General features: G+C 44.7%; 1 protein-coding gene across 1 annotated transcript; it reads right to left on the bottom strand.

Annotated features, from left to right (window-relative positions):
• Positions 1-1,420: 1,420 nt before the first annotated feature.
• Positions 1,421-22,496, bottom strand: LOC141133478 (transmembrane 4 L6 family member 4-like). The gene is made up of 5 exons (XM_073622872.1): positions 21,724-22,496; positions 15,794-15,859; positions 7,832-8,001; positions 5,094-5,304; positions 1,421-1,493 (listed from the first exon to the last, which is right to left on the bottom strand). Exons 1-4 carry the CDS (start codon positions 21,904-21,906, stop codon positions 5,106-5,108), a joined length of 618 nt encoding a protein of 205 aa, XP_073478973.1. The 5' UTR covers positions 21,907-22,496; the 3' UTR covers positions 1,421-1,493; positions 5,094-5,105.
• Between the last annotated feature and the right edge of the window lie 3,220 nt (positions 22,497-25,716).

Below are 25,716 nucleotides of genomic sequence, written 5' to 3'. Positions count from 1 at the left end.
GGAATCACAATCATGGGAAAGACTGCTGACCTGACAGTTGTGCAGAAAACCATCATTGACACCCTCCATAAGGAGGGAAAGCCTCAAAAGGTAATTGCAAAAGAAGTTGGATGTTCCCAAAGCACATTAATAGAAAGTTATGTGGAAGGGAAAAGTGTGGAAGAAAAAGGTGCACAAGCAGCAGGGATGACCGCAGCCTGGAGAGGATTGTCAGGAAAAGGCCATTCAAAAGTGTTGGGGACCTTCACAAGGAGTGCACTGAGGCTGGAGTCAGTGCATCAAGAGCCACCACACACAGATGGATCCTGGACATGGGCTTCAAATGTTGTATTCCTCTTGTCAAGCCACTCCTGAACAACAACATGGTCTGTTGCTCAGTGGTCCAAAGTCCTCTTTTCTGATGAGAGCAAATTTTGCATCTCATTTGGAAACCAAGGACCCAGAGTATGGAGGAAGAATGGAGAGGCACACACTGCAAGATTCTTGAAGTCCAGTGTGAAGTTTCCACAGTGTGTGTTGATTTGGGGAGCCATGTCGTCTGTAGGTGTTGGTCCACTGTGCTTCAAGTCCAGGGTCAACGCAGCCGTCTACCAGGAGATTTTGGAGCACTTCATGCTTCCTTCTGCAGACGAGCTCTATGGGGATGCCGACTTAATTTTCCAGCAGGACTTGGCACTTGCCCATACTGCCAAAAGCAGCAAAACCTGGTTCAATGACCGTGGGATTACTGTGCTTGATTGGCCAGCAAACTCGCCTGACCTGAACCCCATAGAGAATCTATGGGGCATTGCCAAGAGAAAGATGAGAGACATGAGAATGAACAATGCAGAAGAGCTGAAGGCCGCTATTGAAGCATCCTGGTCTTCCATAACACCTCAGCAGTGCCACAGGCTGATAGCTTCCATGCCACGCCGCATCGAGGCAGTAATTGCTGCAAAAGGGGCCCAAACCAAGTACTGAATACATATGCATGCTTATACTTTTCAGAGGTCCGATATTATTCTATGTACAATCCTTGTTTTGATTGCATGTAATATTCTAATTTTCTGAGATTGTGGATTTGGGGTTTTCATGAGCTGTAAGCCATAATCATCACAATTATGACAAATCACGGCTTGAACTATCTTGCTTTTCGTGTAATGATTCTATCTCATATATTAGTTTCACCTTTTAAGTTGCATTAGTGAAATAAATTAACTTTTGCACGATATTCTAAACTTTTGAGTATCACCTGTATACACATCCGGAAAAATTCCCAGAATCCTCTCTGCTAGAGAAGCCAGTGTCTCTTGATTGTGTCTCATTGTGTATAGATCACCTTCTCATTCCCTCTTCATTGCACACAAGAGATTAACAGGTGCTCCATAAGAATGACAGCAGGTGACCAGGTCAAAAGGATCAAAGAAGCCAGCCTTTGTTGGGGGGGCGGAGCTATGGAAGATGGGAGGAGTAGCTTCTGATGGGTCAGCCAGCAAATTGAAATAATTTCCAATCTGCACGAGAAAAGAAGAAATTACACATTTTAACTAAATTAGGTTTAGTTATGTTACATTCGTTTAGTCATATTATGCTCAGCTATGATACATTAACGGGGGGGGGGAAATTTACTAAAACTGGAGAGTGCAAAATCTGGTACAGCTGTGCATGGTAGCCAATCATATTCTAAACCAACCTTTTCCTTCCTTGTTTACAAGTAATATAGGGATGGAAGCACACAACTAATTTATTATTATACATCAGGTATTACTAAATGGTGGCCCACGGTCCGCGTCCGGCCCCAGCTACTGCTCTTTCTGGACCACCTCGCTCACGCCATTTAGCTGCCACTTTCGTCCCCAGCCTCTGCCATTAGCTGAGCGGACAGCGGGAGGCGGGACAATTCTGGACTGGGGGCGGGACCAGCACTGCGTGGAGAGAGACGGCTGCCTGAATAAACTTTTCATGTTAACCAGGCGGTGATTGGCTGCTAGGAGGTAGTCCTAGCAACCAATCACCAGCTTGCTAATATGAAAAGTTACCTGGCAGCTCCCGCACCCCATCCAGTGCTGCTGTGCCTCTGCCTTCAGTTCAGGATTATCCTGCCTCCTGCTCTCCGGTCTGTGAAAGATAGGAGAAGGGAGGAAAGGAAATCAGACATCCCAAGTCTCCCGCGCATTTGGCTTCTAGCTCCCGGACACCAGCGAGCACAGGGCAATCTTCCAGCTGGGTCTGTTACTCAGCCACAGACAGACAGAGCAGCCCGAGCGGCCGAATGGAGTATGGCCGCGCTGTCTGTGGCTGAGCGACAGGCGGATGTAAGATGCTGCAAACTGAGGCAGAGGGGGGGACAGTCCATACGGCTGTCCCCAGCCTGCTTTTGTTTTGGCTGCTGCATGGGTAGTTTTTCTTTAAGGTCGGTACGGTCCCGTCAATTCAGCAGGGAAAGGGAGGAGGGTGGGCGGAGGAAGAGAGAAGACTGTGCGCCACCCGTGATCTGCAGGCTGTAGCAGAAAAAGAAAAAAAAACGTTCCCCAGTCAAGCAGACTCTTTCTCCACTTTAAGGTGCCACTGCGTAGTGATCTCCTGTGCGACAAGTACATGACAGACCTGGTCTTTTCTATATCAATCTGCTGGGCGGACCGGGACTGTCATGTACTTGTCGCACAGGAGATCACTGTGCGGCGGCACCCGGAAGTAAAGAAAGAGTCTGCTTGACAGGGGAAAGTTTCTTTTTCTTTTAATTGTTACAGCCTGCAGATCATGGGTGCCCAGTCTTCTCTCCGCCTCCGCCCACCCCCTTCCTTCTGGGGAATTCTCTGACTGGGATGGCTCACCAGCCCCATTGCAGCCAGACCCCAGGACCAGCAGCTTAGCTCCAGCAGCCAGACCCCTGGCTCCAGAACCAGAAGCCCAGCTCCAGCAGCCAGACCCTTGGCCCCAGCAACCGGACCTTAGGCCTCAGCAACCAGGCCCCAGCCCCAGCAGCAAGGGCCCAGTACACCTTGTCAAAGGCTGCCATTGTTGGTCTTTCCTTTTGTGAACATTAGTTCCCTGATTGTAAAGCTAATCAAATGGCTTCAATGCTTCAAACAGCTTTCCCAGCCTTTTTACCCCAGAGGTGCCCCTAAAATAATCTTCAGGTTTCAGGGAACCCTTACTGAAGTCAATCCATATGGGAGCAATAGGAAAAATGCCTTATACATTTGTAGTCAATAGGAAAAATAAAACCCTTACAGTGGTAGTCAGAATGCCACCCTTATCGATGACAAAAAAGATCAATGCCGCTGCTGGCTTTGCCAAGTGGAATTGGTCTGGAACTATGCGGGCTTCATCAGATGGGAGGTCAAGGAACCCCTAGCAACCTCTGGAGTAACCCTAGGGTTCCACAGAATCCTGGTTGAGAATAGCTGGCTTAGATTTCTGAACCAGAGCATGTATAGTGATACTATTTTACAACCGGAGCTTATACAGTAACACTGACACTTTTTTACATACATAGTAGGTGAGGTTGAAAAAAGACATAAGTCCATCAAGTACAACCTATGTGTGTGATATGTCAGTACAGTGGTGCATTTAGGTTTTGTGCTGCCCTAGGCCTGAGTAAACTCGTGCACCCCCTAATTTAAATATGATCAACCCCTTCCTGCCAGGGCCACAACTCCTCCTGTTTAAGACCTGCCCTGTCATCGCCGTGGGCAGAGGACAGAGGGACGCCGTGGGCAGAGGACAGAGGGACGCCGTGGGCAGAGGACAGAGGGACGCCGTGGGCAGAGGACAGAGGGACGCCGTGGGCAGAGGACAGAGGGACGCCGTGGGCAGAGGACAGAGGGACGCCGTGGGCAGAGGACAGAGGGACGCCGTGGGCAGAGGACAGAGGGACGCCGTGGGCAGAGGACAGAGGGACGCCTTGGGCAGAGGACAGAGGGACGCCTTGGGCAGAGGACAGAGGGACGCCTTGGGCAGAGGACAGAGGGACGCCGTGGGAAGAGGACAGAGGGACGCCGTGGGAAGAGGACAGAGGGACGCCGTGGGAAGAGGACAGAGGGACGCCGTGGGAAGAGGACAGAGGGATACCATGGGGGGGCAGACAGAGGGACACTGTGGGAGGACAGAGAGGGCATTTTTTGATTTGGAGGAGAGGGGGGTGCTTTGGGAGGGGAGAGGACATGTGCTAGTGGGGGGGGAATCAGATCCCCCTCTTCCCTCCCAAAGCACCCGTCAGCATATATACTCTTCCCCCCCTCCCACTCCATGTGTGTGTCTGTGTTACCTGCCCCCCCCCCCCCCCCCCTTCCTTCCTGGTTTCTATGTCCTCCTCCATTGTAAACAATGCACAGACCTCAGAACAGCAGCGCAGCTCTTGCAGTGCAGTCATGTCCCTCCTCTGTGGCTCCTCCTCCTCCTGGCTGTGCACACAAGAACTTTGGAGCTGAGGAGGAGGATCCTCAGTGATCTGTGTGCGGCTGTCAGTGGGGAGAGAGGAGTCGGCTGCCACAGAAAGGCGACTGGATCATCACGTGTGGGACCCCATTCAGCAGATGCCCCTGGTGCCCACGCTAGTGCACCCCTGTCAGGTCAGTTACCGGAGCTCAGTGCCGAAACTTATTGTGGCACTGGGTTACGGGAATCAACTGTACCCACGATGGTGGCCCTGTGTTTGGGAGGCTTTTTTCGTGCCGGCTTTTCTGCCGCTGGCCACCCCCCCCCACACACACACACACACACACACACACACACACACACACACACACACACACACACACACAAAGTGCAGCCCTAGGCCTGGGCCAAGTATGACATTGTATATCCCTGTATGTTGCAGTTGTTCAGGTGCTCATCTAATAGTTATTAGAAACTATCGATACCCCCCACTGAGACCATCGCCTGTGGAAGGGAATTTCACATCCTTGCCGCTCTTACAGTAAAGAACCCTCTACGTAGTTTAGGTTTAAATCTCTTTTCTTCTAATTTAAATGAGTGGCCACGTGTCTTGTTACATTTTACAGCAGACTTGTTCCTGAAAGTACTAAAACCAGTAGTTCTGATGGATGGCTTGGCAGCTAGCAATTTAAACTATTTGTCAGAGTTTCTTTAATTGTGAGTAACAGCCATACCTGTGCTAGCAGTTAGTCCAAGTCACTTTTATCCCTGCAGGTTCCGCAGAGGCAGCCAAAGAGCCCATTTAACACCTGGATGGTACAGAGGATGAGGGAGATGCCAGAGGCAAACAGCACCAGGGAGAACAGGAGGACATTGAAAGCCACCACTCCTTCAGGGTAGACGCAGGTGCTCCAGATATTTGTGTTGAACAGGTAATTGTCATCACTGCAGGAGAGAAGGAAAACAAAAAACATTATCCAGCCTCTTAATAAAAGGGGCTGTACTGAAAGAGCTCCTTTACCCCCTTAGTGTAATACCTGAAAACTTTCAGGGTCCAAGGGACACAGCTGGCTGAAGTTGACATGGTGGGGAGTCCTAACCCTGCTTACCCATTATAGGGTCTGCCTCTTGTTTAGAAGAAACCATGGTTAAAGATCCACTACAGACAAAATTGAAAATGAAGCCTTGAAATGCAAGATGGCTGTCTATCCGCCTAGCAGAGGTATTACTGGACACGGGCAACCAGGGCACATGCTCCATGTCTTCTTTGCTATAACTGTTGGCAAGAAAGATCACAGCTTCAAGTGGCAGGATGTTACACAGCCACCCAACACATTTCTGATTGCCAGTAACACAAGTGTAACAAAACCTTCCAGGCTGCTTCTCACCATGCCACCAATAATTATAATTATAATGCAGCTAATGCCTACTCTTCAACAAATGTTCAAATTGACTTGGACTAAAACAAAAAGGTTCAAAATGTTCAAAAGTTAATTAACCAAACTTCATTGGGCTGTAGAGGCCATGGAAACTTGACATTTGGTCATAGGAAACCTAACATTGACTTGGGCTTGAGTTGAGGTCCCATATACAGTCAGCACTTTGGATTCAAAGGTGCCACTAATGCATCTAATGCCTACTCTTCAAGTCAACAAATGTTCAAGTTGACATGGCCTAAAATAAAAGGTAAGAAGAGTACTGAAGGGTTGCATGACAGTTTTCAAATCAAGCCACAAGCCTAAGCCAAGTCTCAACTTCTGCTCCTCATGAGACTAAGTCTCACCTACAGCAAATCTACCACCCCCCGATGTTCAAATGTTAATTGACAGAAATTCAGTGGGTACTAGAGGCCATAGAACTTGACATTTGGTCATAGGAAACCTAATATTGACTTGGGCTGGAGTTGAGGTCCCATATACAAGTCAGGACTTTGGATCCAAAGGTGCTACAAAAATGACATAGGGTTCAGTTAGAAGACTTAAGGACACCCCAAAGTGCTTTGTTGTTACTACTGTTACCTTAAGTGTTGCTTTTGTCCAAAAATGACATAGAGTTCAGTTAAAAGACTTAGGATAAACACAAAATGCTGCATTATTGTTATTGCTGGTACCCAGACAAGTCACCTGGCCTAAAGTAAAAGGTAAAAGTGCTGAAGGGTTGCATCTTTATCTGGTTGTAAGAACCCATGACAGTCTTCAGATCAATCCATGAGTGAAGCCCCATCTACTGTTCCTCATGAGACCAAGTCTCACCTCCAGCATTCTACACCACCCCCATGTATACAAATGTTAATTGACAGAACTTCAATGGGCACTAGAGGCCATGTGGAACGTATAATTGACCTGGGCTGGAGTTGAGGTCTTATATACAGTCAGGACTTTGGATCCAAAAGTGCTGAAAAAAATGACATAGGGTTCAGTTAGAAGACTTAAGGCCAACCCCAAAGTGCTGCTTTGTTGTTACTACTGTTACCTCTTGTTTTCCTACGTGGAGCCTCAACTTTTGCTCATAATATGACCAAGCCTCACCTCCAGCATTCGAGCCCCCCTCAGTGTTCACATGTTAATTGCCAAAATTTCAGTGGGCTCTAGAGGCCATAGAACTTAAAATTTGGCCATTGAGAACCTAATGTTGACTTGGGCTGGAGTCGAGGTCCAATATACAGTCAGTACTTTGGATCCAAAGGGGACCCAAAAATTCCATAAAGTTTAGTTACAAGACTTAGGATCAACAAAAGTGCTGCATTGTTGCCACTGTTGTTACCTTAAAAGGGTTTCAGACAAGTCACCTGACCTAAAGGGTGCTGAAGGGTTGCATCTTTTTCTGCCTGTAAGAACCCATGACAGGCCAACTTGAGAGTTGGTCATATGGAACGTATAATTGACTTGGGCTGGAGTCCCAGGTCAGGACTTTGGATCCAAAGGTGCTACAAAAATGACATAGGGTTCAGGTAGAAGACTTAGGACCTGTTCTGCCGAAAACTCCAACTCGCCAAAATCTCTAACCATGTCACTTCCGGTGACTCTCCAGCAGCAATAATTGGAGATTTCCGTGAGTTGGGAGTTTTCACAGAACACTGGCATACACTACGGTACACGGCGAGTTGGCTGTTTGGACAGAACACCGGGTAAGGAGGAAAAAAGTTGAGGCGGCCATGTTGTTGGTTACTAGCGGGTAGATTAACAATGTCCATGCATTATATCATGTTTTAGCGCTAGAAATAGCGCCTGTAAAGTACCTGAAAACTGCCTCCCATGGCGCCCGAATGTGAAATCCCGACTGTTTTTATTCTGGGGCTGTGTGCTTGTGGGACGTTAGAAAAAGTCCTGCAAGCAGCATCTTTGGGGTGGGTTTGGGAGCGCTGTATACAGCGCTCCCAAAACACCCCTGCCCGTTGCAATGAATAGGCAGCGCTTTCGAAGCGCCTGAAAATTGGTGCTTGTTTAAGGTTTAGATGATTGGCAGCTCTTACCTGAAATCTTTTAGCTCAGAGTTAAAGGGTCGGCCCCATTTGAGCAGAGTAAAGTTTTGGAGAGCCCGGTATTGGCATACAGGTCCTTTCACCATGCCCACAATGGATATGACAAAACCGTACAGCGATCCAGCCACGCCGATAGCAGCAAAGATGATTGACAGGAACATCTACAGGAGAAAAGGGGGTATATATGCCATGTACCAATCAAAATCTTGATTGTTACGACTTTAAACTTTAACTCCAGACAAAACATTTCATGGATAGTTTTTAAGAGAGAAAGGAAGGGTTAGATCATCTGTCCTGTCTGGAACAGGAAGTGGGACAAAATCTCCCCAACTCAGACACAACTTTTCTCTTTTTATGAGTATTGTTAAAAAAAATCCTGTATAATGTAAAATAATATAATAAAATATAAAATAATTCAATAATGCCAACTGCATAGTAGTTTAGCATAAACATAGGATTTTTATAACAGCTTACCTGTAAAATCCTTTTCTTTGAAGTACATCACGGGACACAGAGCCATAGTAGTTACTATGTGGGTTATAGGCCACCTTCAGGTGATGGACAATGGCACGCCCTAAAGTGCACTCCCTATATAACCCCTCCCACTACTGGGAGTACCCCAGTTTTGTACCAAAGCAATACATGTGTATACCAAGAAGGGAGGGACCTCTGTGCCCTGTGATGTACTTCAAAGAAAAGGATTTTACAGGTAAGCGGTTATAAAAATCCTATTTTCTTATCGTACATCACGGGACACCGAGCCATAGTAATTACTATTTGGAATGTCCCATAGCAATGCCAACTGAAGGGAGGGAGACATAACAAAAGTAGGGCACCAAGAGACTAGAGGACTTATACTGCAGCCTGCAGTACACTGCGCCCAAAAGGCGATATCCTCATGACCTTTTACATCTACTTGACAGAATCTGGTAAATGTATGGACTGAAGACCAAGTTGCGGCCTTGCAGATCTGAGCTATGGAGGCTTGGTGATGCACTGCTCAAGAAGCACTAACAGCCCTGGTGATGTGCGCTTTAATATGAAAAAGGAGGAATTTTCCTTTTTAAACCATAAGCTTGAACAATCACTTGACAAATCCATTTAGAGATAGCAGATTTCGATGCTGCCTGTCCTCTTTTAGGACCGTCTGGCAATACAAAAAAAACATCTGTTTTACGAATCTGAGCGGTCACTTTTAAATGGACCTTGACCGCTCTCAACACATCAAGAGAATGTAGTGACTTTTCTTCCATAGAACGAGGTTCTGGAAAAAATAAAAGGCAGAACAATATCCTGGTTTAAATGAAAACCTGACACTACCTTCGGTAGGAAATTAGGATGAGGCCGCAATACAACCTTATCATTATGAATAATCAAATATGGCTCTTTACAAGAAAGAGCAGCCAACTCTGATACTCTTCTTGCAGAAGATATGGCAACCAAGAAAATTATTTTCCTCGTCAAGGGGACCAAGGAAATATCTCGAATTGGCTCAAAAGGCTGTTTTTGTAAAGCCGACAGGACTAAATTTAAGTCCCAAGGGTTCAGGGGAGACTTAGTTGGGGGATTAATCTGCAATGCCCCCTGAATAAAGTTACAAACCAGAGAGTGTGAAGCAAGTGGTCATTGAAAAAACACCGATAAGGCCGACGCCTGGCCCTTGATAGTACTCAAGGCCAGCTTCATTTCTAATCCCATCTGTAGGAATTCAAGGATCCTACCTATGACATATTTTCTGGGGTGCCAACCCCTGGATTCACACCAGGAGACATATGCCTTCCAGACTCTATAGTATATGACTCTGGAGGCCGGCTTCCTAGCATTGACCAAAGTAGAAACTACTGAAGCTGACAGCCCACGGTCCTTTAGAATGTGGGTCTCAATAGCCAAACCGTTAAATTTAGCGTTTGTAAGGTAGGATGGAATACCGGACCTTGCGAGAGAAAGTATGGCCACAGTGGTAGGATCCAAGGGTCCCCTACCGCCATCTTTATGACTTCGGCAAACCAAGATCTCCTGGGCCACCAGAATCACCTCCTTCCCTTCTTGCTTGATCCTGCGAAGAAGACGCGGAAGCAGCAGAACAGGAGGGAACGCATAGATCAGTGAAAACTGATCTCACGGAAAGACCAAGGCATCTGTTCATATGCTATCGGATCCCTTGTCCTTGACACAAAGTTGTCGATCTTGTTGTTGAACCTGGACGCAAACAGATCCACGTCCGGAACTCCCCATTTTTGACATATTGACAGAAAGATGTCGGGATGAAGGGACCACTCTCCCAGGAACAACTGTTGGCGACTCAAGTAGTCCGCCTGCCAATTCTCTATCCCTGGAATGAAAATTGCTGATAGGCAAGGAATGTTGTTTTCTGCCCAAGAAAGAATATGATTCACCTCTTTCTGGGCCGCACGACTTCTTGTGCCCCCTTGGTGATTGATATAGGCCACTGCTGTGGCATTGTTGGATTGGATTCTGACAGGACAATTCCATAGTCTGGACATCCAGGCCTCCAGGGCCAGGCGTACTGCCCGAATCTCTAGAATATTGTTGGTGAGGTCATCTCTGATTTGGACCATTTCTCTTGGACAGACGCTTCTTCCAGGACTGCTCCCCAGCTCAGAAGGCTGGCATCTGTTGTTACCACCTTCCAGGTAACTGGTAGAAAGGATTTCCCTTTTTGAAGATTCTTGAATATCAACCACCAATTGAGGCTCTGACACACATTGTGGGATAAACGCATTGGGAAGTCCAGAGCTTGGATCTTCTTGTTCCAAATTGACAGGATACTGTTTTGCAGCAGTCTTGAATGAAACTGCGCATAAGGAACGGCCTCGAAAGAAGCCACCATCTTTCCCAACAATTTCATGCAAAGTCGAATAGAAGGATTCTTCGTTTCGACCAATTGAATCAGTTCCTTTATGGAACCGATCCTTTCCTGGGGCAAAAACACACTTTTCTGAGCTGTATCTATGATCAGCCCCAAGTACTGCAATCTCCTTGATGGTTTTAAGGAGGATTTCTCTAGGTTGAGAATCCAACCTAGGTAATTCCAGGTAGCTGAATCCGCTGACCAAAGTTTGGTTTAAGTGGGCTACCGATTGATCTATCAAGAGTAGATCGTCTAAGTAGGCTAGTATCGTTATACGTTGAGCCCTTAGCCTGGCTAAACTCGGAGGAGCCAGGACCTTTGCAAACACTCGAGGTGCAGTAGCTAGACCGAATGGCAGAGCTACAAACTGGAAATTTTCTACCTCGAAGCATAGAAATTTCTAGTGAGTGGGGTAAATCGGCACATGGAGATAAGCATCCTTGATGTCGATTGACGCCAGAAATTCTCCTCCTTGTAGGATGGAGACATCGGATTGACTCCATGCGAAAAGAACGGATATTTAAAAACCGGTTTAGATCTTTGAGATCTAAAATGGGTCTGACATCCCCGTTTGGTTTTGGAACCGTGAACAGATTTGAATAAAACCCCAAACCTTGCTCTTCCAATGGGAGCATCGATATCACTCTTTGAGACAAGAGATGATCCAAAGCTAGAAAGAGAGACTTCTTTTTCACTGGATCTTTGGGAACGTTTGATCGGAGAAAATGAGAAGACGGGAACTCTCAGAACTCTAGATTGTAACCTAGAGAAATTGAGGAAGCCACCCATCTGTCTTGACATTGTTCCTGCCAGCCCCTTGAAAACTGTAGAAGCCTTCCCCCCACTCGAGCGAGCGGGGGCGCACCTTCATAAGGAGGCTTTAGTATTCTGTTTTATGGGTTTCCTCCCCCAGGTCCTTTTTTGGCCCTGGGACTGACCCTGAGGTTTACCTCTTAAACCTGGAGGCTAATGCCCTTGGCACTGGAGAAGAAGCACGTTTAAAAAAAAAAAGCTTAAACTTCTTCTTAACCGGTAAAAGGGAACTTTTCCCAATAGAAATTCTTTGGATATACTTATCCAGATTGTCTGCAAACAACCGTCCACCATGAAAAGGAAAACTGGCCAAGAGCTTTTTGCATGGCGCTTCGGCTGACCAATTTTTCAACCATAGGATTCTACGCATATGTACCAGCCCTAGCATGAGCTGTGAGGCCTGGAGAATATAATCTTTTATAGCGTCTACTGTAAAACACACACGCTTCTGATATCCCGGCCAACTCCTGGGCCTGTTGATCAGGAATAACTGAGTACTCCTATGAACTGGTCCTTTAAGGACTGAGATACTCCGATCGCTGGATCCTTTAGCATATGAGCATTGTCTACTGGACAAGTCAGTTTTTTGTTTACAGAGGATATAGCAGCATCAATTGCTGGAATTCCCCATTTCTTATAAAACTCTTCCTCCATAATATAAAGTATTGAAATCTTTTTCGGAGGAAAAAACTGTTTATCTGGGTGCTCCCACTCAGAATACATCAGCTTCCTTAGCCATGAATGGATAGGAAAAGAATGAACAGATTAGGGAGGCTTTAGTGAACCCAAACCAGAAGTGGGCTCATCGACCGACTGCGTTATTGGCAGTAAAAATGTGGAACGGACCAATTCAGTGAGAGACTGTACCAACAATCTTTCCTGCGAACCTGATACTTCCGTATCAGGTTCTTCCGAAGAGGAGACTTCAGCCTCTTCCTGGTCTTTTGAAAGAAATTCATCATCTCTCGCTCCTTGTTCCTCAGTAAGAGGGTCCTGAGCAATGGACGGGGATCTGCTGCGCTTAGTCCCACTCTGGGATGCAATTAAAGCATCAATTTTTTGCTCCAAGCTTAAAATGGTTGAAGAAAAAACCTCCTTAGTAATATACACAGGGACTGCAGTGTTAGGAGCAGCTGCAACACTTGCCCCTCCTGATGGCTCACTCAGACCAGCCATATTACTCTCAGGGGAGGATGCCATCTTTTTTGCGATGGTTCTAGGCTTCCGTGTGACTGTAACAGTCCTTCTAGAGCGCTTTTTTGAGGTGTTTTTCACCCCCCTTCCGCTCATAGCCCAATGCACAAAGCAGAGGTACTACCAGAAGGAATGCATCCACTGCTTGAGCAATAGTCCGGCCCTCTCGCTGCTATTAATGCTCAGCCTGATGCAGTAGTAAATGTGTCAAAAGGAATGCCTGTGTCACCAAACCTCTTATATGCCACCTTTGATCTTGTGTCCCTCCTGCAGCATGTAACAGCACAAATGGTGCCTTTTAAAACATACCTCCCCCGCCCCCCCATGTCGCCTACGGCCCTTCCCCTCTTTTTAAAAGAGCTCTTTCCTGCGCGGGCTCCTGATCCTATGGGATCCACAGGGAGGAAGGAGAAATGGCGAGGGGGGGTCTGGAAGCCGCGGAGCGGCATGCCATTTGCGCCATTTTCTTTTTTTAAACTTGTGGCGCTCTTTCCCCAAGAAGACGGAAAGAATAAACAGCATAAGGGGGCATCTGGTGGGGGGAGGATCTGGTGGGGGGAGGGACCCCCCCCAGACTTACTGAAGGTCTGCTGCTTGGCCGGAGGAAGAAGAACTGCTGCTTTCTGGACACAACGTGGGCTCTCTGAGAAGCATGAGATGGTAAGTGCTCAATACAGCCCCCAGTGGTGACACATAGGCATGACAGCAATTACTAAATTAAAGGAGACAATCATAGGAAAATTTTTAAAATATCTTAGAAAACTCCACTTACGTTTCCCGTGGTAAACCAACGGACCCAATCTTCACCCTTCACGGTGGGTTCCGTTAACCTTCAGGAGCTGGGGATCCTCGAGGAAACCCACAATCCTGGACCTGTAATAGCACCACCGCCAGTAAAACTTTATGGCCTTATAACCAAAAAGTACTGGATCCCGGGGTCCAGCTCTCTAAAAAGAGAAGCGTTACAAGCAAAACCTCGTTTCTTTGGATACTAGGCCCGGGTATCATTCAATTCGGCCAAAAAGACACTTTGAATGGATCCGGCAGCATGGCTAGCCCCAGCAAGGATTTCTCCAGTGGAGCTCAGCACAGCTCATCTTTACTCGTGACCAACACCTTAGACACTGGCAAAAAAACTGAGGTACTCCCAGTAGTGGGAGGGGTTATATAGGGAGTGCACTTTTTGTCTTAGGGCGTGCCAGTGTCCATCACCTGAAGGGGGCCTATAACCCACATAGTAACTACTATGGCTCTGTGTCCCGTAATGTATGATAAGAAATGTATATAATTGAAAGGTATGGAACAGTGCTGCATAGCATAGCAGAGTGATTTAGCAATATACAATACTACAGTAGAAGCATTACACACTTCTGTATAAAATAGCAATATGAAAATACACATTTGAATAATAAAGTATAACTTAATATAGGTAAACAGTTTGGCATTTGTAATTCCACATGTGTGCAGATGTGCTGAAGGGCTCTAGCCAGCCTTTGAGACCCGGCAGAGACCTTTGGTACATCTGCAGATGTGTGGGCTTTCACCTTGTTCATGCACCAAGATGGCACAAGTAAAGTCCCAAATCTTTGTTTTTATGTGCATGGCTAGAAGAACCATACCACCGCACTGTACGGCTAATGGCTTATAATAATTTCACTGGGATCCCCAGATCTACTGAACCTTTCAGACAAAGTAGTCCCCCCCGCCTGCTCTGCACACTTATATCCAGTAGATGTGATGAGAGCCTTAATGACCCATGCAGGTGAGATGACTTCACTTGCTCTATCCATTATTGCACACAAGATAAGATAATTATATTGCAGATGGTCAAGTGACATTTTTATATCCCTAGAACAATACTTCATCTGTTGTAAGGCAAGCAGAACTTTGGTCAGGTGCTTCGAATTTCCCTTTTTATTTATTTTAGCTGAAAGTGCAGCTTTAATATATTATAAAGCACACCTGTCTTGGGAGAAAGAGGGGGAATGCCATTTCTGACCTGTTGCTGAGAATGCTACTTTTCTGAATGCCTGACCTGAAACAAGGGCTCCAAGTATTGAAGCTAGGGGGCTAGCAGGGAAACCAGGCTACAATAGCCAGGGGGACTCAGAAGTCAGTTGTCCAACTCCAGTGATCTGCTTTTTGATTGGTTGCTGTGGCTTAGAGCCACAAAAATATCATCATTCTACTCAGCGCCACGTCAAAGCTGATCCTCAGGAAGATATAAAAGGACTTTTTTTTTTTTTAAAGTGCATACAGTGTAGGTAACTGACACTGACCTGGTATCAGCTTCTTGTAATCCCTGTACAGCAAAGCACAGACTAGAGGAGGGCAAGTCAGCACCAGGAGCCAATCAGTTGTGGGGCAGTGCTCGTGTGCCAATGAGGAACATGCTGATAGAAGGAGAGAGCAGAGTGACAATGAGATGAGCTCAAACTGCGACTTCTCCTTTCACTGTAAAGTCATAGGATGGTGGAAGGACAGGACTTGTAAGTGTTACTGACCTGTAGCAGAGAAAAATAAGGTCTCCTGCTCCGCCAGATAGCATGGTGCTATGTGGCAGAGCCGTGTGACTCTGAGGACTGGATGGACAGAAATACAAATCCTTTGGCAGGTAAAACTTCTCCCATATATGTATTTCTTCTGTGTCTTTAGCTGTTTGCCTGGAGTTCAGATTTAAAACTTAAAGAGTAACTCCACATCTAACTCCAAAATCTGACTTGGGGGCATTCTGTACAGCATCTGTGTACAGAAGGCCCCCAGGGGTAGCCATATTGTAATGCATTTTACAGAGAATTACAGCGCTGCAGATTGAAAGGTCATTATAGTTAAAATTCAAATACAATATGGCTTAAGTAGCAATTGTATATGCTATATTTTTTTATTTGATATTTTTTCTTCCCACTAAAGTGTAGTTACCCTTTAAGCTACAATTCAGGCGGTCTTCATTCCTCTTGCTTTTACCGCCCTGACTGATATACAGTATATAATTGACCCCTAAATTTATACAATTAGCCTGTGATTGAACATCATATGCCCTTCTAGGTGTAATCAACATCCAATCAGCAACATACCCCACAGCGGTTGTTGCAGCATCCCTGCCGTCCTGTCGCTTGGATGTGAATGGCTGGAATCAGGACCTAGGGAAAAGTAAATAATAATGAAAATGAGTAAATTCAAGGAATAAACACATGGAATTCTTACCAATATAACTTATGTATTTTTTATATGTACAGTATCTCACAAAAGTGAGTACACCCCAGCGGTTTAGACATTAATGGCTGTGTGTTGAGTTATTTTGAGGGGACAGCAAATTTACACTGTTATACAAGCTGTACATTCACTACTTTACATTGTAGCAAAGTGTCATTTCTTCAGTGTTGTCACATGAAAAGATATAATAAAATATTTACAAAAATGTGAGGGGTGTACTCACTTTTGTGAAATACTGTATATACATTATATATTATATATATAAATAAATTGAAGAAAAAAACGTGACTTGTGCTTCAATGTAATTCTTCTTTACTTTAGTTTGATGTGAACATGTACAAAATACAAGCAAGTCACTGTACAGTTGCGAGCATCACTGCTCTTCATCAGGCTTATCTGGCTGTGTGCAACATACTAATACAGAAATCGTACATATATCCAAAACCCAAGGTGTGTCCCACAGGTGTCAGTATATGGTGGCGGTATATAGACAATACCTTTTGTGATATGGCGGGGCAACATTGAATCCTTGAAGCTGTTTGAGGAGATGTTAAATGGATTTTGTCCAGGTATCCAATTTAAAATCAAAATTGGTGGTGATTCTATTCCATTTTTGGATACAAGGATATATATCGATCGGGGTCAGATTGACTCTGATTTGTATATTAAACCCACTTCTACTAATAGTTATCATCCACCCCATGTGTTTAAATCCATTATGAGAAGCCAATTACTAAGTGTTAAACGTATTGTCAGTAATGAGATGGTCAGGAAAACTAGATTGAATGAAATGTGCTATAAATTCAGGGAACGTGGCTACCCAGAGAGGCTGATAAGACAGGAATTTAATAAAATCCAGCAAGATGATGTCACTCTTGTTTCCAAACAACGCAAAACGGAGAGACCACGATTGCCATTTATTTTTCAGTACAACAGTTACAGTGAGAAGATTTTTAATATTGTTATAAAACACTGGCCTCTTTTGAAAAGATCCTATCCTCTGATAGATGTTCTGCAACAGATCCCTATGAGAGCATATCGGCGTAACAGGACCCTAAGGGACTCATTAGTTAGATCTGAATTTAAGGCCAGCAGACAGGAAACAAAAATGACATATCTTGGGAGAAAGAGGAAGGAATGCTTTCCCTGTTTGAATTGCATCCAATGCAATCTATTATTAAAAAGTGACAACTTCATACATCCCAGTAGTAGTGACAAGATAACCATTGATGGCTTCCACACAAGCCAATCTTCATATGTGGTATATATTCTTATGTGCCCGTGTAGCTTGATATATGTTGGAGAGACAACACAGAAGTTCAAGGATAGAATAGCCCAACACCGCAGCACGATTAAGCATAAACAGCCAGGTTTTCCAGTGTCAAAACACTTTTTGGAGAAAGGGCATAAAGATTCAGAATTACGTTTCATGGTATTGGAGGAGGTATCCCGGGATAGAAGAGGGGGTGACAGAATTTTAAAACTCAAGAAAAGGGAGGTTTGGTAGATCAATAGATTACAGTCTCTTAATCAGAATGGAATGAATAAAGACTATGATTTGTACCTATTTCTATGATGCATTGATAGGGATCACAAATCACACTTATATTTTTTTCCCCAGGATGTATTGGAATCGACATTGATCTTGAAATTGGGGAATTATTGAAGATAATCTCCTGGAAACGGTGTTTCAGTATAGTATTATTTGATCATTATTGATGTATAAATTGTTGACAGTGCAAGGAGAGGGATGTTTACATTTTTGCATAAGACTATAGCTTGTCCCCACTCTCTGTTTTTGGCTATGCATATGTATATATTCATTACTTGTATTTATGTTATGTTTGGAGTGGTTTGTTGTTTATGGGGTTAATTTGGGTTTCTAGGACCTTATTGATTAGATAATTGGGTCAGACACCTGTGGGACACACCTTGGGTTTTGGATATATGTACGATTTCTGTATTAGTACATTACACACAGTGAGATAAGCCTGATGAAGAGCAGTGATGCTCGCAACTGTACAGTGACTTGCTTGTATTTTGTACATGTTCACATCAAACTAAAGTAAAGAAGAATTACATTGAAGCACGAGTCCCGTTTTTTTCTTCAATTTAAATATCGGTGGAGGATTGGGAGTCCACCTTGATGGTGCTTTGATAATCAAATCAAGTAAGAAAAGGTAATAACCCACCCAATTATCAATATATATATATATATATATATATATATATATATATATATATATATATATATATATATATATATATATATATATATATATGTGTGTGTGTGTACAGTGGGTAAAATAGGTATTAAAAGTGTCATATTTTTCAGGGTTAACATATTTCTAAAGGTGCTATTGACATAAAATTTTCCCCACATGTCAGTAACAACCCATGCAACCCATCCATACAAAGACACCAAAACAAATAAGTCCAGAAATTAAGTTATGTGTAATAAAATGGAATGATGCAGGGAAAAGGTATTGAACACATGAAGAAAGGGAGGTGCAAAAAGGCATGGAAAGCCAAGACACCAGCTGAAATCTATCAGCAATTAGAAAGCAAACCTGCCTCGTCAGTGCAAATTTATTTCATCTGGTTCAATCCCAATTTATGGCCTATAAAAAAAAAAAAGTGTCTTATTACCAAGGTGTCACACAAGAAACATCTCATGATGGGTAAAAGCAAAGAGCTCTCTCAAGACCTTCCCAACCTTATTGTTGCAAAACATACTGATGGCATTGGTACAAAAGGATTTCTAAATTTCTGAATGTTCCAGTGAGCACTGTTAGAAAATGAATCTGTTGGGCCATAATCCGGAAGTGGAAAGAACATAATATCACCATAAACAGGCCACGACCAGGTGCTCCTTGCCAGATTTCTGACAGAAGAGTGAAAATATTTTTCAAAAGAGTTGTCCAAGAGCCAAGGACTGCTTGTGGAGAGCTTCAGAAAGATCTGCAATTAGCAGGTACACAATAAGTAATGCACTCAACCGCCATTGTTTGTATGCACGCTCACCAGGCAAGACTCCACTGCTGAAGATAAAGCATGTTGAAGCTCGTTTAAAGTTTGCTGCACAACATTTAGACAAGCCTGTGAAATACTGGGAGAATATAGTCTGGTCAGATGAGACTAAGATTGAACTCTTGGGATGCGATAATACACACCATGTGTGATGATGAAACGAGGGTGGACAGTTCAGCAAGACAATGATCTCAAACACAGAGCCAAGGAAACTCTCAAAAATAAGTTTCAAAGAAAGGAAATAAAGCTGCTAGAATGGCCCAGCAAATCACCTGACTTGAATCCAATAGAAAATCTATAGAAAGAATTAAAGATCAGAGTACATAGAAGAGGCCCACGAAACCTTCAAGATTTGAAGACTGTGTGGAAGAATGGGCCAAAATCACACCCGAGCAATGCACGCAACTAGTTTCTCCATACAGGAGGCACCTTGAAGCTGTCATTACCAACAAAGGATTAAAGCGTAACTCCACTTTTGTTGAGAAAAAAAAGCATTCCCCTCTCGGTAATCTATGTACATTGCAAGGTTTATACCAACCTTTGTTGCAGATTTCTACCTTTTGTTATTCTCAAGAAATCACAGTGTTTGTCTGTGCCTCTGAGCTAAGTGGGTCTAATGGGAGGGGTTTCATAATTAACTGTCAGGTGTGAAGCTTCAGGGCTCTAATGAGGGAATCTGCTGTTCCTGCATCCCTTTAGACATGCTCCTATTGCAAGTATCTTTCCAAAAATGACATTTTTGTTTCAGGGGATGCCTGAAATCTGACTTGTATCCTCGGCAGACTTCTGGGAAAATTGGTGAACCAATCACACAAGCAGGAAATGATGTTTCTGGGGCGTGGACAGTACACACTCTGTGTACAGAACAACTTCAGGTAGCCATATTGCAATGCATTCTCAGAAAATTACAGTGGCAGCAGATTGAAAAGGAAAGGTACTTTTTAATAATATTCAATCACAATATGATTAGTGTCGCAATTATATGTGCTATATTATTTTTTCTTTATTTGCTATTTTTTCCCCCCCACAAAAGTGGAGTTACCCTTTAACCACTTCCCTACCCAGCCATAGACATATGACGTCCACAGATGGGATCTCCCATCCTGGGTGGACGTCATATGACGGCCTGGGATTCCCGGCCGTCTAGGGGGCGCGCGCGCGCCCACCGCGTTGCTCGGGACCCAGTGCGTGTGCCCGGCGGCCGCGATGTCCGCCGGGCACCCGCGATTGCCCGTTAACCGGGCCCGGACCGTGGATCTGTGTGTGTAAACACACAGATCCACGTCCTGTCAGTTGTGAGGAGAGACGATCTGTGTTCTCAGTACAGCGGAACACTGATCGGTCTCCTCCCCTTTTACGTCCCCGCCCCCTACAGTTAGAAACACTCCCTTAGGAAACATACTAACCCCTTGTGTCCCCCTAGTGGTTAACCTCTTCACTGCCTGTCACATTTACACAGTAATCAATGCAATTTATAGCATTGATCGCTGTATAAATGTGAATGGTCCCAAAAATGTGTCAAAAGTGTCCGATGTGTCCGCCATAATGTCGCAGTCACGAAAAAAAAAGCGATCGCCGCTAAAAAAAAAAAAAAAAAAAAAAAAACAAAATTTTTTTTTTTAAAAATGCCATAAATCTATCCCGTATTTTGTAGACGCTATAACTTTTGTGCAAACCAATATACGCTTATTGCGATTTTTTTTACCAAAAATATGTAGAAGAATACGTATCGGCCGAAACTGAGGAAAAAATGTGTTTTTTAAAAAAAAAAAAATTGGGATATTTATTATAGCAAAAAGTAAAAAATATTGTGTTTTTTTCAAAATTGTCACTCTTCTTTTGTTTATAGCGCAAAAAATAAATAAAAACCCCAGAGGTGATCAAATACCACCAAAAGAAAGCTCTATTTGTGGGAAAAAAGGACGTCAATTTTTTTTGGGTACAACGTCGCACGACCGCGCAATTGTCGTTTAAAGTGCGACAGCGCTGAAAACTAAAAATTGGCCTGGGAAGGAAGGGGGTGAAAATGCCCTGTATTGAACCGGTTAAATACATTTCAGTTAGCGTGTTCAATACTTTTTCCCTGTGTCCTTCCATTTTATTACACAACCTAATTTCTGAACTTATTTGTTTTGGTTTCTTTGTATGTATAGGTTGCATGGGTTGTTACCGACATGTGGTGAAAATTTCATGTTAATAACACATTTAGAAATATGTTTACCTAGAAAAATGGTGACGTGTAAACTGGGTGAAGAATAGCCAAACTCTGCTAATAAGGTGAGGTTGTAGAAGACAGTTTCATGTCACAGGTCATACACCCTGGCGAGGCTGAGCATAGCAACAAGACACAAGGTAGTTATATTTTATCAGAAAGGCCTCTCCCAGGCAAAAATTTCAAAGCAGACTGGGGTTTCAAGATATGTTGTTCAAGCTCTTTCTAACTTCCTATCTCTAAGTGTCCATTTACTTTATGCAGTGCATTAAACAGTGTTATGTTGCATGTTAACGTGTGTTGTGTCAAGGCAGCTTAACGAAAATGAATGCAATGCGATGCACTACTGTATGTTGCTGTGAATCACAGCATGATACAATGCAGGTGCAATGCCTTGGTGCATTGGGATGACACTGAAAATGATTGGCCTTGCAATTCAATAACACAGGTAATGAAAAATCAATTGCCAATGAACCCATCCTTTAAATATTGTTTGATTTGGTATATGCACTTCCAAATGATAAATGAAAATGAAAATGAAATTAGTACCAATAATCCGCCTCCGATGACTCCCCCGAGGTACAGAACTTCTGGAGTCATCTGATCTCCTGGGTTTTGTATGGGTTCAGTCTTCCATCCAGGGAAAAACAGGATTATGTTGCAGACTATGGCAATGGCAACCATGGGGTAGAGGGAGATCCCAATAAACATGGAGCATTTTCCTGTACACATGGCGATCAGTGGACGATCCAAGCATAGAGATTTGAAATGGTGGAAAGAAAAGACTACGAGTAGATGGATCCTGGTCTCTTATAACCTCACACCAGATCCAGCCATCTGATAACAATGACTCACATGATAGTGATGTTTGGACTGAAAAGAAAAAAATGATTCCAGTTTCCTATGCATAATTTTGCATATGAAAGAATGACATAATGACAAACATGTGACAATATATGACAGGATGACCCAGAGATTTACAAGGCTAAAAAAAACTGCATGCAGCTGTAGTAGCCTTGAAGAAGTAATCTTTAATCACCTGACTTGCTGTATCTATATACCCCTTACATGTGACATGCTTAATCAATGTGTGGGTAACCCAACAGACTCTACAATATAACTTTTATTTTCATAAAAGTAAAAAATGGTTTTCTGTTGCATTTTTCAACACACATACACGAGAAATTAAAGCTCTGCTATGATATATAGTAGCTTAGGGGTTATCAAACTTTTCAGTAGGAGGGTCACATACTATATTTTACAAATATTCATGGGCCGAAAAAAAATTCCCATCAGAGTTCCCTTTACATCAGGGTCCCCATCAGAGTGCTCCTTACACCAGGGTCCTCATCAGAGTGCTCCTTACATCATGGTCCCCATCAGAGTGCTCCTTACATCATGGTCCCCATCAGAGTGCTCCTCACATCATGGTCCCCATCAGAGTGCTCCTCACACCAGGGTCCCCATCAGAGTGCTCCTCACACCAGGGTCCCCATCAGAGTGCTCCTTACACCAGGGTCCCCATCAGAGTGCGCCTTATATCATGGTCCCCATCAGAGTGCTCCTTACATCATGGTCCTCATCAGAGTGCTCCTTACACCAGGGTCCCCATCAGAGTGCTCCTTACACCAGGGTCCTCATCAGAGTGCTCCTCACATCATGGTCCCCATCAGAGTGCTCCTCACATCATGGTCCCCATCAGACTGCTCCTCACATCATGGTCCCCATCAGAGTGCTCCTCACATCATGGTCCCCATCAGAGTGCTCCTCACACCAGGGTCCCCATCAGAGTGCTCCTTACACCAGGGTCCCCATCAGAGTGCTCCTCACACCAGGGTCCCCATCAGAGTGCTCCTCACACCAGGGTCCCCATCAGAGTGCTCCTCACACCAGGGTCCCCATCAGAGTGCTCCTTACACCAGGGTCCCCATCAGAGTGCTCCTTACACCAGGGTCCCCATCAGAGTGCTCCTTACACCAGGGTCCCCATCAGAGTGCTCCTTACACCAGGGTCCCCATCAGAGTGCTCCTTACACCAGGGTCCCCATCAGAGTGCTCCTTACACCAGGGTCCCCATCAGAGTGCTCCTTACACCAGGGTCCCCATCAGAGTGCTCCTTACACCAGGGTCCTCATCAGAGTGCTCCTTACACCAGGGTCCCCATCAGAGTGCTCCTTACATCAGGGTCCCCAACAGAGTGCTCCTTACATCAGGGTCCCCAACAGAGTGCTCCTTACATCAGGGTCCCCAACAGAGTGCTCCTTACATCAGGGTCCCCCAACAGAGTGCTCCTTACATCAGGGTCCCCCAACAGAGTGCTCCTTACATCAGGGTCCCCCAACAGAGTGCTCCTTACAGCAGGGTCCCCAGGAGAAAGCTCCTTACATCAGGATCCCCATCAGAGTACTCCTTACAATAGGGTCCCAAACAGAGTGCTCCTTACATCATAGTCCCATCAGTGCTCCTCACATCAGGGTCCCCATTACATCAAGGTCCACATAAGATTCCCCCTTACATTAGAGTCTCCCCCTTACCATCAAGGTCCCGATCTGAGTCTCCTTTACATCAGGGTCCCCATCAGAGCCCCTCTTACATCAAAATCCCCAGTTACACGGGGGGAGGGTTGGATCTGTGCACATTAAGGATGCACCACTGACCCTAGCTGCAGGCCAGATAAAATCTTGAAGCGGCCAAATGTGTCCTTCGGGCCTTAGTTTGGAAAACCCTGATATAGCCCAATGCTATGCCAAAATGTATATACTGTGTATGTTATGGTGTGCTCCATTGCCAAAAATAGTGCATTTTTTTCATGCACTGAGGTGCAGCACATTAAAAATTAATGGGCTTGTGACAATATATTACATTCTCAGCCTCACCTTGTGCTGACAGGACCTAAGCACCAGCAAACTGAGAGCGATCGTCACTGGGGCTGTGTAACTTTGCAGTTAATCCTTTACACCACTGCCACGCCCAAATAGGAATGTAACTGGGTTTCTAAATACAGTAGTGCACATAGAGACAAAGCGCTCAATTCACTAAGAGTTTAATAGCGACTAATAACATGCAGTAAAATACCACATGCGATAACAATTTTTCAAGTGTTTACCATATCTTTAAGAGTTTTACCAAATACCAAATGCGGCATTTCTTCGATTTAGCGGTAATTACCACATTATTTAATGAGGAAATTTACTGGATTGAGCTGGTTGCTAAGGAGCAGGCCGGGACTCATCAGCTGGTAGTGGGTTCCCCGCTAACAGCTGAATGTAAAAAAAAACCCCTCAAGTCTGGTATGGATTTTAAGGGGAATCCCATGCCAAATTGTAAAAAAAAAAAAAAAAAAAAAAAAAAAAAATGCCTTTACCCCCATCTGAATGAGTATGGGGTAGTATAGTACCCTTACCTAGTCACCTCCACTTATCCCACATTAACGGTCCCTCTGTTCCTGTGAGATGGGTCGTCGCCCCCCTCCTCGGGCAGCCGATGCGAAGTGACAGGAGTCTGGCAGGAATGTTCCATGTCAGACCCGCTTGGTCTTCTTAGAAGACGCATAATTGTGTTTTGTTTACCCTCCCCTCTCCACCTCTTTCTAACTCCCTCTCTCAAGCCAATCAACAGGACGGGAAGTATACCAGGGCCCAACCACGGATTGAAACTCGCCCTACACTCAACCCTATTCCCCACTGGAGAAGTCAGCAACGGGTAAGTGACGGTAGACTTGGTAGCATTCCACCCCTCTGTTCCCAAGGCTAAACCTTCCCCAACAGGGACAGACTTCAGAATAGCCACACACAATGCCCAGGGACTAAACTCCCCTAGGAAACGAAGAAAAGCACTTGAAAACTACCGCTTCCTCAAAATAGACACAGTTATGCTCCAAGAGACACACTTCCCGGCTCCGATACAACCCCAAATTCCTCCACGCATACTACCCAACTTTTTACTTAGCGAACGCAGCTAACAAGACCAAGGGGGTAGAAATCCTAATCTCGAAGCACAGTAAATCTTCCCCTATCTCCGAATATAAGGACCCGGAGGGCAGATTCCTCCTAGTCAAGGAAGGGAACAGTAGAAGGAAGACTACATTCTTTTATGTCATAATCACAATAAGGGACAAACCAAATTTTTTCAATCCCTCTTCAAAACCCTGAACCCCCTTTTGGAGGACTCAGTTATCTTTGGCGGGGACTCTAACCTTGCTTTTGACCAGGGTTTGATAAGTCAAAACCCCCAGTGGCCCAACTGACACAACCCACCAAAACCAGCCTCAACGTAGGAAGACTTATTAACACTCAAGGCCTTGTTGACATCTGGAGGGAACTGAACCCCACGAAAAGGGACTATACCCATTATTCCTCCCCCCACCAGTCCTATGCCAGTATTGATCATATCCTAGTTCCCCCCACCATCATTCCCTCGGCGCAAAAAGCATCCATCATAGACACTGCATGGTCAGACCACTCGCTGGTTCTGCTATAGCTACAGAACACACTCACTGGGACATCCAGATCACACTGGCGACTCAATGAATCACTCCTGACCG

This window comes from Aquarana catesbeiana, linkage group LG03 (assembly GCF_042186555.1).
Source record: "Aquarana catesbeiana isolate 2022-GZ linkage group LG03, ASM4218655v1, whole genome shotgun sequence".
Taxonomy (NCBI): Eukaryota; Metazoa; Chordata; class Amphibia; order Anura; family Ranidae; genus Aquarana; species Aquarana catesbeiana.
The sequence above is the reverse complement of the archived record's forward strand: the minus strand, read 5'-3'. Positions and strand labels throughout refer to the sequence as shown.